This window comes from Lepidochelys olivacea (assembly GCF_965140295.1).
Source record: "Lepidochelys olivacea isolate rLepOli2 genome assembly, chromosome: 10".
Lineage (NCBI taxonomy): Eukaryota > Metazoa > Chordata > Testudines > Cheloniidae > Lepidochelys > Lepidochelys olivacea.
In genome coordinates, this window is record NC_140420.1 from 56,225,152 (window position 1) to 56,241,615 (window position 16,464).

Below are 16,464 nucleotides of genomic sequence, written 5' to 3' on the forward strand. Positions count from 1 at the left end.
AGTGTCATGAAAGAACATTCCAGGCCCCACAAAAAAATAGTGATTGAAAAGCCATAAGCTAGAATTCTGAACAAAAATAACCTCCTTCAAAACAGTTTGTTTCTCTTGGGAAAAATTATGTAGGAGTTAAGGGTCCAAAGTGATGGGTCTCACATGCGACATCAAGGCTACAAGTGGGATGTGTAGTCAGCCTGACAAAATGAATCTATACAAGGTTTTCAAGAAGGGCAACACTTAGGCAGAATGCTGTCAGAACCTCCCACCCTTCTACTACCAAATATAGACTTAGGCTAGGCTATCAGAAAAAGTTCTGCTTACACAAGGCAAGAGTCCAACAGTAGCCTCAAGAAAGATGGTTTGTGGAAAGACATCTAGGGAATCTGACTGAAGGTAAATCTGATAAAAATCCTGCTGAAGAGCAAAAGTGGACATATGCCAGAGCAAAATAATGCCACAGGGAGATTGGTCCAGGAAGGAGCGGTCTAACAAGCCTCTCAAGAAGCTATCCAGCTCCAAGGCAAGTTGCAGAATCCCAGAATGGAAAATTGTGAACAATGAACTATAATAGACTCAGATAAAGACACACTTTTCTAATATGGAACCCTTGATCATTTTAGCCCTAAACAAACAAGTTCTACTCTACAGGAATGCACTACAAGCTTTATATGCTCTTTCATATAAGAAGAGAAGGAACTCATGTAATCATAGTCCAGGAAAATCTAGTTTGTGAGAGGACAGAGTTGGAAGTGCATAAGGGGTCCAAGGTAACTTCAATCCCTTCTAATGTACAGTATAGGCTTTGCCCTTTAAAAGCGCAGCTGTCCCTTGTGAAACCTTTGTCTTGGTCACAGTGTAACTAATGTGGCTGTTGTGCAGCTAGGCCCCAATCCACATCCATTTTAAGACAGTAAAACATCTGCACTGAATAGAAATAAAGCTAAACAGAAGGCAAAAGAAAGTGGATGGACTTACGATGGGTCTAAATTTCTGCATTTTTGTGGAACTCTATCCCACAGATGGAGAGAGAGTAAAACCTATTAATCCAGACTGATGGCGCACTCCGCTTTATTGTCAGTTACATTATCCATTTTGCCAAATCAGCACATATCAGTTTTCCTATTGTAGTCCAAGCAAAGTGGTAATTGCTAACAAAATAAGAGTAACAGCTATTGCAATGCAATGCCACATTCTATTTCCACAGAGCTGCAAGTCTGATTATTTCCCCTTGAAATAAAGCCACAAACCAGTTATTAGAACTACTCAAAACTCTACTCATTAACATATAGTCTACTGTATACTGAATATCTTATTGATAGTAATTCTGTTTAGGTTTGAAACCTGCCAGTCTTCCAGGGTTGTGCTTATGCAAACCACAGAGGGAAGAAAGCATTATTATTGAAAGTTCAAAAGTTGACTTTTATCCTGGGAATGATAATCTATATTATTAGAGGGAACTAATTATGTTTGGATATTCTACTTCAGTAATAATACCCTGTAAATATTTGGGAACTATAATATTTTTTTCATTAATTGTTGTTGGCTTTTGTGCATAAGTCCAAAAAATACTGTACTTCCACTACAGATCATGCCATTTCTGTAGCAAAAACACCAGAACCTCCACTGATTTGCTTTAGAGCATTTCTCCGAAATGTCAGCTTTCTAATATGAAAAGTTGTACAGCTCGGCTTGTACAGCAAGTTATTTTCGATATCTGCAAACCCAGTGGACTGCCAGATTTATAAATGTATAGCACTGCAATTATTGCAAATCTGTATGAGCATGTGAAAAGAGCACCATGGAATGGCCAGGAAAAAAAAAGCAAAGTTTTTAAGCCCTAAAAACAAAACCACTTTCCAAAATTAAACAATTGCCGATGTGTTTATTTTCTATTTCATTTTTTAGAAATATAAATCAGCAAAGTTTACAGAAAACCACATTACTACCTTTCAGTAATAACCAGTTTTGTTGTTCTGCAAGTTCAAAAGCCATCTATATCCTCTGAATAAATTTGAAATTATAGGAATTAAGGTCATTACGCCTTATTTTGGCAAATTGTGTTTAGTGAACACAAAGATGTGTTTGTTGGGGCTTGAATAAAGAGTGAAGACCTTGGGCACTGACTAGCACTTGAAAAACCTGATAATGTTTGCAGAAGAAATAAGCGGAGAAATGAACTGTCTCAGCAGCCTGGGAAAAGTCTCCTTTATAGTGAGGAGAGGAGCTTCTGTTACCCAAAGTCTTAATTTCTGACTGCGTGTCTTGCTTATCAAACACTATGGTTTCAGTTTTCAAGAGTAATTTTGGGTGTCCTACTTGATAGTATCTTTTTAGCAAGATAATGTACACAATTCCACCAACTACGGACAGTATAGGCACTTTTACTAAATGTAAGGTTTAAACACATTCACTTACTATTTTGGCATTTTTTCCACTTTTCCTCAACTGTTGAACGGCAAATGCATGTTCCACGTTATCCATTGAGACTCCATTAACCATTGCCACACGGTCATTTTCCCTAAACAAAAAGTAATGCCATGTGTAATAAAGAAAAAAATTTCAATGAGCTGAAAGAGAGCTCTAAAGAAATGAATTATCGAAGAAGCCACTTGCAGTATCAGAGGATCACTGTGCAGCTATTATATCTTGAAGTCTATCACAAGGTAATTAGGAAATTAATTTGAGTCAAGCATTGATATCCCAAATCTCAATGAAGTTGTAATTTGCCACAGAAGCAAAAAATGTAACACTTACTGTAGCAGTCCTTCTGCTGGACCTCCTTTCAGGACATCAGAAATAACTATTGATGTTTCACCACTCTGAAAATGGGGATTATCTCTTCCTCCAGATATCGCAATGCCAAACCCAAATCCTGGAGCCTAAAACAGAATATAAGAACCATCCTCAGACATCACATGATCACCTACATTTACACAGACCATACTGCAGTTCATGCTATTTCACCAAAAATTCAGAATACCAGCATTTTTAATACACATCCCAGCAAAAATAATAATACGTAAGTAAGGAGTAAGAATACTTTCCTCTTCTATAGCATTTTCTTCTAAGGTTCTGAAAGTATTTTACAAAGATTAAGTCTCATAGCAGTCCTGTAAGTAAAGTAAAAGGGTATGCCAATGGGGAACATAACACCAACCCCTAAAATGATGATGTCTCTTGAGAGGAAAACAGCAGCTGATAAAACAAGCTGGAGACTATACAACAGGGGTGGCCAACCTGTGGCTCTTCAAAAGTTAATATGCGGCTCTTTGCATAGGTGCCGACTCCGGGGCTGGAGCTACAGGCACTAACTTTCCAATGTGCCAGTGGTGCTCACTGCTCAACCCCTGGCTCTGCCCCAGGTCCTGACCCCACTCCACTCCTTTCCCCAAGGCTCCTGCCCCTTCCCCAGAGCCTGCTGTGCCCTTGCTCCTCCCCCTTCCCCTCCCACCAAGAGCCTCCTGCGTGCTGTGAAACAGCTGACTGTGGCAGGCGGGAGAGAGGCATGGGAAGGGAGAGGGAGGCGCTGATCGGTGGGTCGGAGGCACTGGGGACAGGAGATAGGGAGCTGATGGAGAGGCTGCTGACATATTACTGTGGCTCTTTGGCAATGTACATTGCCAAATTCTGGCTCCTTCTCAGGCTGGCTACCCCTGCTATACAACATAAGGACAGAAGGGAAACAAAAACGTACAACTGAAAGTGCAGGGGAAAATTTGAATTGTCTACCTAAATTTCCTGAAGTTGAAATTTGGGCGGAACCTTAGAGTTCACCCCCATACTCTTGTGAGTATAAGAATGGCCATACTGGGTCAAACCAAAGGTCCTTCTAGCCCAGTATCCTGTCTTCCGACAGTGGCCAATGCCAGGTGCCCCAAAGGGAATGAACAGGAATAGGTAATCATCAAGTGATCCACCCTCTGTCTCCCATTTCCAGCTTCTGGCAGACAGAGGCTAGGGACACCATCCTGTCTATCCTGGCTAATACCCATTGATGAACCGATCTAGCTCTTTTTTGAACCCTGTTATAGTCTTGGCCTTCACAACATCCTCTGGCAAAGAGTTCCACGGGTTGACTGTGCGATGTGTGAAAAAATACTTCCTTTTGTTTGTTTTAAGCTGAAAAGTCCCAGTCTTATTAGTCTCTCCTCATATGACACCCGTTCCAAACCCCTAATCATTTTTGTTGCCCTTTTTGAACCTTTTCCAATTCCAATGTATCTTTTTAGAGATGGGGTGACCACATCTGCACTTCGTATTCAAGGGGGCCTCAAAGTGGTTACAACCAACACACCTCAGTTTCTTCCCTTATCTCAAAGGCTGCACCTCCAGCAAGCAAAATACCACTTAACATGCTGAGGTAATGGTTCAGTATAACCCTGCTTCCTGCAGCACTTAGGTGTTTCTTAGAGTTCTCATATTGCAGTATTCACCCCACCTGACCCTGCTTAGCTCAAGAGCAGAGTAAGGTAGTAAGTTTCCAAGCTCAATTCTTAGTAACAACAGCAGGACTACTTGTACCATTAAATACATCAAAACCTTGTTAGCACTGGCAAGTCATCTGCATCTTAACAAGAGTCATTTGCTTCAATCTTTTCCCTCTAGGGTGCTCTCCCTCTGCAGCAAGGTCAATGCCTCTGAAAAGTTATTGCTACTAGGTATTTCAAGATATGACAATTATGCTTACAATTTCTAGTCTGCCCGGAAGTGGCAATGGTGGGAAGTAAATTTTAAGTTGGTAAATCAGTTAGATTTAGTAAACTGACTGCCTAGCTCTTACTGGGAAGCATAAACACTTGTGGGAAACAAAACACTATCTTAAGAAAGTATGACATATGGCTGCAAGATTTGATTTTTCATTAAACTTCAAAATATTTGTTCAGTATATTTTTTCATGCAATGGAAATAAAATTGTCTGGGTTCCAATCTCTCTTCATTTTCCATCACAAAGTTTTACTTTTGTGCTTCTCCCCGTCTTTTTCAGCACTGAAAAGGATCCACTCACACATAAGACCACTGAAGATATGGATTTTCTCTCTAGCAAGCCCATTTAAACAATAACTAGGCTGTTATAACAAATTACCAAAGGAAGTGATGAATTCTCCGTCACTTAAGTCTAAAAATCAATGGATGTCTTTCTAAAAGATATGCACTAACTCAAGCAGGAGTTATGGGCTAGATGCAGAAGTTACTGGATGAAATTCTATGGCCTGTATTATGGTCAGGTTAGATCATAACGATCACTTCTGACCTTAAAAGTCTATGAATCCATGAAGTGAAACTACTAAGAGTATCTTGGATCAAGAACTAAAATTCAGAGCGATTAGATGGTCCCATACAAGTTTTTCACCAGTGCAACTCCACTGATTTCAACAGTTACAGTAGTGTATCAGCAGAACTTAGCTCATGCTTTTTAACTGGTGCGATGAGGGAGAAAAAACAAGATAGCGTGGAGACTAATCTATTTTTAGATCTGTTCTGGCCTCATCCTCCCCTAAAAGGTTTCCTTTTATACTAACTTGATAGTCCTTCACTTAAGAGAAAAGAAGTCTTCATCTCGCCAAGTTTCTCCATGGACATTACAGATAATGTTTCAAGTTTCGCACTTATTAAAAATAGTATTAATTCAGAAATCTAGTATTTTTTCTCCAACTCCTATATAAATACATATTACTTAATAAATGTGAACACTGATGAATTTAGGTGACTAGCATGAGAAGAAGGGAACAAAAAAAGTCTACCTGCTGAAACTACAGATCAGACATGAGACATGATTCCAGTTCTAGTTCTCATGTAAAAACATTAATTAGGCTTACCATTTAATTAGGGCTACAAAATCATTCCCTCATAAAATGCCTAGTTTCAAAACACAAATTTTTCTGAATCATCATCATCATGAGGGCAGAACATTTCCATTTTCCAGCTCTGTCTTCACATGAAATTTACTTGGAATGTCAAGCAAAAACTTATCAGTAGTTATTGAATTAAGAGATGGTAGGGATGCAAGAAGCAGAATCACTATTTTCTGACATTTCAAAAAAATTCTATCTACACTTTAAGACAGAGCAAAAATAAAAGCAGAGACATTTGAAAAACTGGACGTGGACTTAATTTTCAGTGGCTTTGCATAGTTTGACAAGAAAGCTGCGTGTACTAAATTTATGACCATTTGGAGGTTCTCTTGTACATACTATGTGAAGTTACACTGTCTACAGGTGCATACATACAGAGCAATGCACTTTGGATGCCCATTTTCAAACATTCTTTTGCCAAATAAACTTTAACTTAAAACCTGCTGAATTTATTTTCTGTAAGTTTAACTTTGGGTCAAACTTTAACACAGGGGTCGGCAAAGTGGTGTGCCGAGTCTTCATTTATTCACTTTAATTTACGGTTTCGCGTACCAATAATACATTTTAACATTTTTTAGAAGGTCTCTCTCTATAAGTCTATATATTATAAAACTAAACTATTGTCGTATGTAAACAAGGTTTTCAAAATGTTTAAGAAGCTTCATTTAAAATCAAATTAAAATGCTGATCTCACGCTGCTGGCCCGCTCAGCCCGTTGCCAGCCTGGGGTTCTGTTCACCTTGGCCTGCAGCGGGCTGAGCAGGGCCTGTGGCCGGGACCCCGGCTGGCAAGGGGCAGGCAGCCAGAGCCCCAGACCGGCAGTGGGCTGAGAGTGGCCGGGACCCCAGACTGGCAGTGGGCTGAGCGGCTCAGCCCGCTGCCGGTCTGGGGTTCAATCCGCCGGCTCCTGCCAGCCAGGGTCCCGGCTGCCGGCCCCGCTCAGCCCGCTGCCAGTCTGGAGTCCCAGCCCTGCCCACAGAGTGGGTACCTACCTTCTCCCTGGTTCTAGCCAGTCTCTTCCTCTCTCTCTGCACTGAGATGAGGGTAGGAGTGTACTGAAAACAGGGCTGGGGGTGAAGAAGCAGGCTGCGGGTTGGGGTGCAGGGTCTGGCCAGGAGCTAGAATGAGGGAGTGGGCTCAGGGTTGGAGCAGGAGGTTTGGGTGTGGAGCGCTTACCTGGGCAGCTCCCATTTGGTGCAAGGGGTGCAGGTGGGAATGTGTGTGTGGGGGTGTGTGCAGGAGCTCCCATTTGGTGCTCAGGGTGGGAGTGGGGATGTGGAGGGTGCAAGCGTCAGGGCATGGGATGGGGGGGCAGGGGTCAGGGCACAGGGCTGGGGTGTGGAGGGGTTCAGCGGTCAGGGCAGAGGGCTGGAGGGGATATGCCCTGATTCCACCCCCTTCCCCAAGGTCCCCGGAGCAGAGAGCCATCAGCTGATCAGCCACAGGGAGGGAGAGAAGGAGGGGGCAGGAACCCAGTACACTGGGGGAAGCGGCAGGGGGAGGGGGAAGCTTGCCTGCCCTGCAAGGAGAGAGCGGTGGGCGGAAAAGAGCTTGCCGGGCCGGGCAGGACTTTTAGTGGCACGCTGCTGTTTGCCCAGGTCTGGCAAACAGCAGCGTGCCATAGGTTGCTGACCCCTGCTCGAACATTATTCACTAGTTGCTTGAGTAAGGTGAGCATGATTTACTGCTTTATTTTGTCAATTTCAATGATCGCACAGCATAAAAATTTGAAGAAAAATTCATTCCATAGTTTTAAATTGATGAACATTTAACTTCAGCAACCCCCAGGTATACCTTTACTCTCACATATGTAAAAGTGTATTTGTACTAAAAAGACAACAACATTAGGTGGGAGTAAAGTCTGTAGTAATAAACTTTCGGGAAAAGCTTTAATATTAATAAACTGCCTGTAATTTTAAAGTATTGCAAAGATGGAAAGTTCAAATAAAACTTCAAACACCGGAAAATATGAAAGTTTCTATTTATTAACTTACTACAAGTAACTGACATGTAAAACCCTCAGATATGATAATTTGGCCAAGAACCCTGAGAGATGGGAATAACGTAACACTTGGTATGTTGACGACAGTTGGGGATATTTTAAAATGATGTCCACTGCCATTTATGCACGCACAACACAAGTAACCTAATTACCAGGGTTTGAGAAGTCTGATGCCACATGAGCCCAGGCATTGTAGACCCAGATGAGATAAAATGGTTGTGAACTTTTCATGACCAGGAGAGAGGAGAGAGTGGAATGAGACTTGCACATATGAACTGTAAAAAAGAATGGAATATTCTCTATGAGCTTTGAGCACAAAATTTAATTCCAAGATGGAAGAAACTCACAAGATGGGCAGTAACAATAAGAACTCCTCCTTTGCTCCTGGATATACAAAATCTGATGATCTCGCTGTAGGGGGAGAATTAGCTGATATGACTACCAGATGAACTATCAAAAGGCAAGCCCAGACCTCTTATGAGCTAACAAGTAGTCCACTATGTTAGGGTGTGTAATAAAGAAAGACTCTTTTTTAGACGACAAAGCAGAAGATCTTTTGTATTTCAAAGCATAGCTTTCTCTTGTAAAAGGCTTTCCAACAAAATTCAATAAGAGACCTCTTGAGAGCTAACAACACTGGAGTTCCGCAAAGTAGTGTATTGCACACCAGCACGCTCAGACCTCTTACATGGATAGATGATCTGTTCCTGATTCTAGAATTGGTGAACTCGAAGTAACTGGATCAGGTTTGATGCCAAAACTAGATTAGAATACTAGAACTCACATGCCTAGGTTGCAGCTATTCGGAGTAAAAATGCTTTGACCCCAAATAGGAAGCAAAATCAGAGGCATTTTGAGTTGTGTTTTCCTGCAAACAAGTTCACTGAGGTTCTCTCCCCTCTTCTTGGGGAAAAAGTGAATTTACTGTGTTGCCTTTTAAAGACCACCCATATTGGGGATTTTATATTTGGCTTAGAGAATTTGTCTTCTCTAGACTTCAGCCAGCCTACAGAAGCATCTGATGATGGATGCATCTGGGCTACAGGCAAACTACTGCTTGACGCAGGAAGCATGAGCAAGCCCTTCCCCACAATGGATTGAGAACAAAAGTATTACCTGGGGTGAGAAAAAAAGTGCTCTGAGAAATATATGAACAGGTTTTAATTACACAAAATTTAACTGCAACCTGGACTCACGAGCTCCTCAGTGAGTCTAAAGGTCATGGTCCGTCAAGAGTTCGTCACCTGAGATTCAAAGCAGAGAGAGTATGGTCCCCAAATAAACCGAAGAATTTGGAATGTCAGAGGTAATGCTGATGAGCTGACAGTTCCAATAGGAAGGGCATTAGCAGAAGGTTCAGGGGTGGAGATGTCCCCTCAATGAATCTCATAAGGATTGCGTCAGTGGAGCTTCACCCCAAACTTCAAGTGTTCTTGTCAATTAGATTTGCTTAAAAATAGCATTTTGTCTCTTTTCAAACAAGCTCAGTACAAATCTACAGCAATATACTGAAAACAGAACAAGTGTATCTTGCAGGCTTGTAACAATCTTTTTAAAAATGCCTTGAACCATTGTCATTATTTGAGTTATACTTGAGTTCAAAGTGCAGACACTATACTACCTCACCACATGAAAGCAGCAAGAGAATCGAAAGGCTATTATGCAATTTCTGATTTTTGTTAGCGAATAAGCAGAAAAAAGTGGATGCTTATCAGAGTTGGAGAATAACAGAGTTTTCAGTTGGCAGACAGTTCTGAAATTTTTTATTTTTTCCAAGTCGGGTTGTGTCAAACAAAACATGAAAAATTTCAGCAAATCAGAAAGTTGACAAAAATTAATTACTGGTCAAACAAAGCATTTTGTTTTATGATTAATTAACTGATTTGTTTAGTTAATGGGCACATCTTCACATAGAAATAAAGGACTAGATTCACAAAACGGCCTGTGGTGCCCATCTTACAACTTTCAACCCAATTCTTAGGGCACTCACCCGGGATGTGGGAGACCCAGGTCTAATCCCCTGTTCTACCTGATGTGGAAAAATGGTTTGAATTAATAGCCTACAACTGCTCAGCAGCAGACAGTGGTAGTATAGAAAATAACAGAACGCCACTAGCCATGACCTTCAGCCCCCAACTAAAACCTCTCCAATGCATCATCAAGGATCTACAACGTACCCTGAAGGATGACCCAACACTCTCACAAATCTTGGGAGACAGGCCAGTCCTTGCTTACAGACAGCCCCCCACACTGAAGCAAATACTCACCAGCAACCACACACCAGAACCACTAACCCAGGAACCTATCCTTGCAACAAAGCCTGTTGCCAACTGTGCCCACATATCTATTCAGGGGACATCATCATAGGGCCTAATCACATCAGCCACACTATCAGAGGCTCGTTCATCTGCACATCTACCAATATGATAGATGCCATCATGTGCCAGCAATGCCCCTCTGCTATGTACACTGGGCAAACTGGACAGTCTCTACATAGAAGAATAAATGGACACAAATCAGATGTCAAGAATTATAACATTCATAAACCAGTCGGAGAACACTTCAATCTCTCTGGTCACTCGATTTCTGATCTCAAAGTGACTATCCTTCAACAAAAAAACTTTGAAAACAGACTCCAACGAGAGACTGCTGAATTGGAATTAATTTGCAAATTGGATACAATTAACTTAGGCTTGAATAGAGACTGGGAGTGGTTGAGTCATTATACTAAGTGAAACTATTTCCCCTTGTTTCCCCCCCCCCCCCCCCCACACACACACACACACTGTTCCTCAGACATTCTTGTTAACTCCTGGAAATGTGCTGGAAATGGCCCACCTTGATTATCACTTCAAAAGGTTTTCTCTCCCCCAACCCCACTCTCCTGTTGGTAATAGCTCATCTTAAGTGATCACTCTCCTTACAATGTATATTTTTTCATGGTCTGTGTGTATATATAAAATCTCCTCATTGTACTTTCCATTTTATGCATCCAATGAAGTGAGCTGTAGCTCACGAAAGCTTATGCTCAAATAAATTGGTTAGTCTCTAAGGTGCCACAAGTACTCCTTTTCTTTTTGCGAATACAGACTAACACGGCTGCAACTCTGAAACCTGGTATAGAGTTAGTACACTGTATTACCATATAGTATTTACTACTTAAACCTTCTGACTTTTTAAAGCATAGTACTGCTCTGAAAAGCAATTATGTATAAAATGGCACCTTCTTACTTAAATCCACTCCCTGCTGACTTTGTTGACTAAACTAAATTAGTACATTTTAAGTCATGAAAAAGCCACAGAGTCAGAATAGCTCTGAGACAGTAAGAGGAATTTTGCCCTAGCTTGCATGTCAGCAAATAAATCATTCACTAAATCCCACTGGAGAATATTTACTGTTGGTGATGCCTGTGCCAGAAATAACTTCCGCTGAGTTTGCAGGAGTAGCATCCAGAAAAAAAAAATTTGTAAACTGAGCAGGTTTGATATTGAAGTCACTGGGGGACTAATGCAGAACCCCAAAATGTCATTTCTGCAGTCATTTCTCAGAAATGAATTGCACTTTAAACACTGGCCTTAGTCATGATTAAATAATAAGAGGCCATTTACATAATTTAAGCGCTATACAAACCAAGACCCCAACCCTACCATTGAATCCTTGTAAAACTCATGTGTCTGTGTGGAGCCACAGTGAAGTCAATGGCGCTCCAGAGAGATCCTTAAACCTCTGCACCCCGGTGAAGTATTCCGTACATACATACATACATACATACATACATGAATGAATGTAGGGAAGCAGACGAAGAGCAGGTAAGAAATTTTCAAAGTAACAAAGGAGATGTGGATTTTCAGACTGGCAATGTGGAATTCCTAAGACCTGGCTGCCTCCTGATAAAATGTATTACTTTATGAAAAAAATGTGTTTTATGAAGGGAGGTAAAGTTATTTTTAGAATGCTGACTTTGTCATTGCAATTCTCCCCCATAAAGCCAATTACCAGCAGGGTACAAATATGAGCCTTAAAGCACTGATGAATGAAATTCAGTCATTGAGGAACTCTGAACTTTCACTGAACCACACACTTTACAACTCAAAGTACTGGTGCTTTCTCCTTGCGTATTATAGCAGATGCTTGAGTGGTTCTTATTACTAAGTATTTCTTTTTACAATGCACATTACTTTTACTAGGATCATCAACATTAAAACTAAACTAGAAAAGAAAAAATGTACTTACGGTATATTCTATCATACATTTTTGTGGAGTTTTTCTGGTGTTTATTTCCTAACTTATGCAGTTTTGTAATTCACAACAGTTTTTCCAGCCACTAGTGTGAATTAGCCAGGTCCCACTGTAGTTCTAAGTCCTTAATCACTAAGAAGGTATAGTGCCATCCAGTGTTATACAGTAAAAATATTTTTTGCTGTTTGAGAAGTACGTTTGGAAGTTTTAGACAGTTGAAACTGTGCTAGCTATAGCCTTATTTAAATATGGTTCTCTGACTGATTCAGACAAATTTTATGTTAGGAAACTTATGCTTCACAATATTGCCTCACCCTCAAAGTAACTTCTAAAACAGATTGGGAAACAACTGTGCTATCATTTCCTGTAACAAACATGGTATCTAAAAATTGTCCACAGCAAAGCTGCTAGCAGCAACAAGATCCTGGTCAGTCACTGTCTTTCCTTTTTGAAGTCCACAATATCAGTAGAATTACAGTAGTTTTTAAAGAACCTCAACCTAAATGAAGATATTTGCTCCCAGTCAAGAAGGGCATCGAGGTTAAATACATTAAAGATTGTAAAAAGCTCAGATACTACGATAGCGGGGGGCCACAAAAGTATCTCTGATGGACACGTCATATGAATCAATTTAAAATAAACTGGCAAATTTTTCCCCTGCCCCATCTGTTGCCCACTTAGATAAACAAACCATCTTTTGTCACTACCAAGTATCCAAACCAAACTCCACTATCAAAGTCCATATGGAATTATGAAGATACATAAAGCTAAACCACACTATGAAGTCAGTCTGTTCCACTGCCTTACTTGGCTTTACTCCATAATACACATATTAATAGCTTTCAGGTCTTATAGGAAAGCATATGGACAAAATCATAGCAATTCTGAGGAACTGTACCAGCAGACTAAATATTTCTCGGAGACATACAATGAGCAGCCAATCTAGTGTGGAAAGGGGGTGTCTCCAGTTTGACCCATCTCTGCAGCACCTCCCTCTGTGCTGCATTTGAGTAATTCATTACTAACTTGCTGCTCTCAGCTGCTTCAGAATGAGCCAATTCCAGAGGGGCTCCTTTAGTCCCTTACTTCTGTGAAGGGAAATTTGAATCTTGAAGCCCAACACATCAGAGACTATATGGATGGACTCTACAGCAGGTCTATATAGTCTGGACTCATGGAACTACTAAGGGGGCAAGGAAGTCATGCAACCATATCCCCATAACTCCTGGGGAGGTGTTTTTCCCCTACATGTTTGTTTTAGTGCTCTGAAGATTGATGGCTGTGACAGAGGTCAAAAATTTGGCTTCTTATATCCCTGTATTGTAAGGTTATATGGTAGCCACCTCACCTACTTGATAGCTTCCGAGTTGCTGACAAAGTTTGAAAGTAAACAACCACCACCAACAAAAAAACCCTTCTAAAAGCTACCTCTTCTTCACATCTCCATCCCAAATAGTGACCAGTTTAATATTTTTAAACAAAACCAAAAATCCTACATTAATAATTGGAGGGGCTTGTGTTTGGTTTTTAGTACAGGCTAAGTTCTTGCTATCAGTGTTAAGCCTTGTGGTTTACAGCAGGACAACAAGACCACCAACTATTCAACATGTGGATGAAGTAAACCTTTTTAGCAGGTAGAACAGTAAGCACACAGGACAGAACCACAGACATGTCATTCTGGAAAATGCGAAGCGTCCAACAACTTTAACATTGTGTAGAAAGCATGAACACCTACTAAAATGGCACTTTGATATCAAGCAGGAACATTATCAAGTTTTATATATTTAGTATAGTGCTGTCACTCTATTAATGAGCCATTTCCAAAAAGGCAAAGCTCCTCCAGGTCTTTTGGATAAATAAATAGAACTTTAGGAAGGGCAGCACCAGCACTTCATTGCCCTGAGGTTGATAGTGAAAGCTAAATTCAGAGGCACATAAAAACAGCATTCTGCCCTGCATGACTGCCTTCCTGTATGTCACTCAGTATTTTTTTTAATGTTCATAGCTATTGACAGTGCCCCAGACAACAAAACTGAAGGAAGCTCACTATGGGTTTGTTTCATGGGGAATGATCTAAAATATGAATTCACTCATAACCTCACCAGGATTTGGACCCAAACCCCAAGAAGTAAAGATCACCTTACCTTATCACATTCAACTACCTGGAATAGTTTTATTTTTTGAAATAAGAACTGAATGAAATGTTATAGACTGAGAGCACTGGAAAATGAACTCCTACATATCCACAGCAATGAAAGTGACAACACAAACTTGATCAAATTGCTGTGCTAATGTACCTGGAACATTCTGAGAGAAATCCATCTCTAGGCCTGAAAAGACAGTTCATTCTTTGTGGACTATTCCATTTTTCACTCTGTGGTAAGACTGCCAAAAAGAGTCATGCATATTATGTAAGCTAGACCACTCTGTAATACCTTGACACCCCAATATTCACCACTGTCATGTAATTAGGATATGTTTTGTACAAAGTAGGTCTCTTGAGGTATCATTCTAAGCCCTGGTCTACACTAGGAGTTGAGGTCGAATTTAGCAGCGTTAAATCAATTTAACCCTGCACCCATCCACACGATGAAGCCCTTTTTTTCGACTTAAAGGACTCAAAATCAATTTCCTTACTCCACCCCCGACAAGGGGATTAGCGCTGAAATCGGCCTTGCTGGGTCAAATTTGGGGTACTGTGGATGCAATTAGACGGTATTGGCCTCTGGGAGCTATCCCAGAGTGCTCTATTGTGACCACTCTGGACAGCACTCTCAACTCAGATGCACTAGCCAGGTAGACAGGAAAAGAACTGCGAACTTTTGAATTTCAATTTCCTGTTTGGCCAGCATGGCAAGCTGCAGGTGACCATGCAGAGCTCATCAGCAGAGGTGACCATGATGGAGTCCCAGAATCGCAAAAGAGCTCCAGCATGGTCCAAACGGGAGATACGGGATCTGATCGCTGTATGGGGAAGAGGAATCCGTGCTATCAGAACTCCGTTCCAGTTTTTGAAATGCCAAAACATTTATCAAAATCTCCCAGGGCATGAAGGACAGAGGCCATAACAGGGACCCGAAGCAGTGCCACGTGAAACTTAAGGAGCTGAGGCAAGCCTACCAGAAAACCAGAAAGGCGAACGGCCGCTCCGGGTCAGAGCCCCAAACATGCCGCTTCTAAGATGATCTGCATGCCATTTTAGGGGGTTCAACCACCACTACCCCAGCCGTTTTGTTTGACTCCTTCAATGGAGATGGAGGTAACACGGAAGCAGGTTTTGGGGACGAGGAAGATGATGATGAGGAGGAGGAGGTTGTAGATAGCTCACAGCAAACAAGCGGAAAAACCGCTTTTCCCGACAGCCAGGAACAGTTTCTCACCCTGGACCTGGAGCCAGTACCCCCCGAACCCACCCAAGGCTGCCTCCCAGACCCGCCAGGCGGAGAAGGGACTTCTAGTGAGTGTTCCTTTTAAAATACTATACATGGTTTAAAAGCAAGCATGTTTAATGATTAATTTGCCCTCACATTCGTGGCTCTCCTGGATATACTCCCAAAGCCTTTGCAAAAGGTTTCTGGGGATGGCAGCCTTATTCCGTCCACCATGGTAGGACACTTTACCACTCCAGGCCAGTAGCACATACTCGGGAATCACTGTACAACAAAGCATTGCAGTGTATGCTTGCTGGCGTTCAAACAACATCCGTTCTTTATCTCTCTGTGTTATCCTCAGGAGAGTGAAATCATTCGTGGTCACCTGGTTGAAATAGGGTGCTTTTCTTAAACATGCAGAGGTGCCCGTTCCTGCTGGGCTGTTTGCCTGTGGCTGAACAGAAATGTTCCGCGCTGTTAGCCACGGGGAGGGGGCTAGCCACGCGGTGGGGGGGAGGCAAAATGCAACCTTGTAACGAAAGCACATGTGCTATGTATGTAATTTTCACAGTAAACCTTGCTGTTAACGAGTGTACCCATTGTTCTATAAAATAGGTCTTTTTAAATACCACTGTCCCTTTTTTCCTCCACCAGCTGCATGTGTTTCAAGGATCACAGGATCTTCTCCTTCCCAGAGGCAAGCGAAGATTAGAAGGCGAAAAAAATGCACTCGTGATGAAATGTTCTCTGAGCTCATGCTGTCCTCCCACACTGACAGAGCACAGACGAATGCATGGAGGCAGACGATGTCAGAGTGCAGGAAAGCACAAAATGACCGGGAGGAGAAGTGGCGGGCTGAAGAGAGGGCTGAAGCTGAAAAGGTGGCGGCAGCATGATGAGAGGAGGCAGGATTCAATGCTGAGGATGCTAGAGGATCAAACTCATATGCTCCAGCGTATGGCTGAGCTGCAGGAAAGGCAGCAGGAGCACAGACCGCCGCTA

The 16,464-nt window shown here is 41.7% G+C and overlaps 1 protein-coding gene across 9 annotated transcripts in view; it reads right to left on the reverse strand.

Annotated features, from left to right (window-relative positions):
* The window catches only part of TJP1 (tight junction protein 1), a gene marked incomplete at its 5' end in the record, with an annotated part of 307,681 nt that overhangs the window by 77,765 nt on the left and 213,452 nt on the right, over window positions 1-16,464 (reverse strand). For all 9 annotated transcript variants that reach the window (XM_084642446.1, XM_084642444.1, XM_084642443.1 and 6 more), the window contains 2 exons: window positions 2,413-2,515; window positions 2,752-2,876. In XM_084642446.1, coding sequence (XP_084498572.1) covers window positions 2,413-2,515; window positions 2,752-2,876 — 228 coding nt within the window. The remainder of the gene's footprint in view (window positions 1-2,412; window positions 2,516-2,751; window positions 2,877-16,464) is intronic.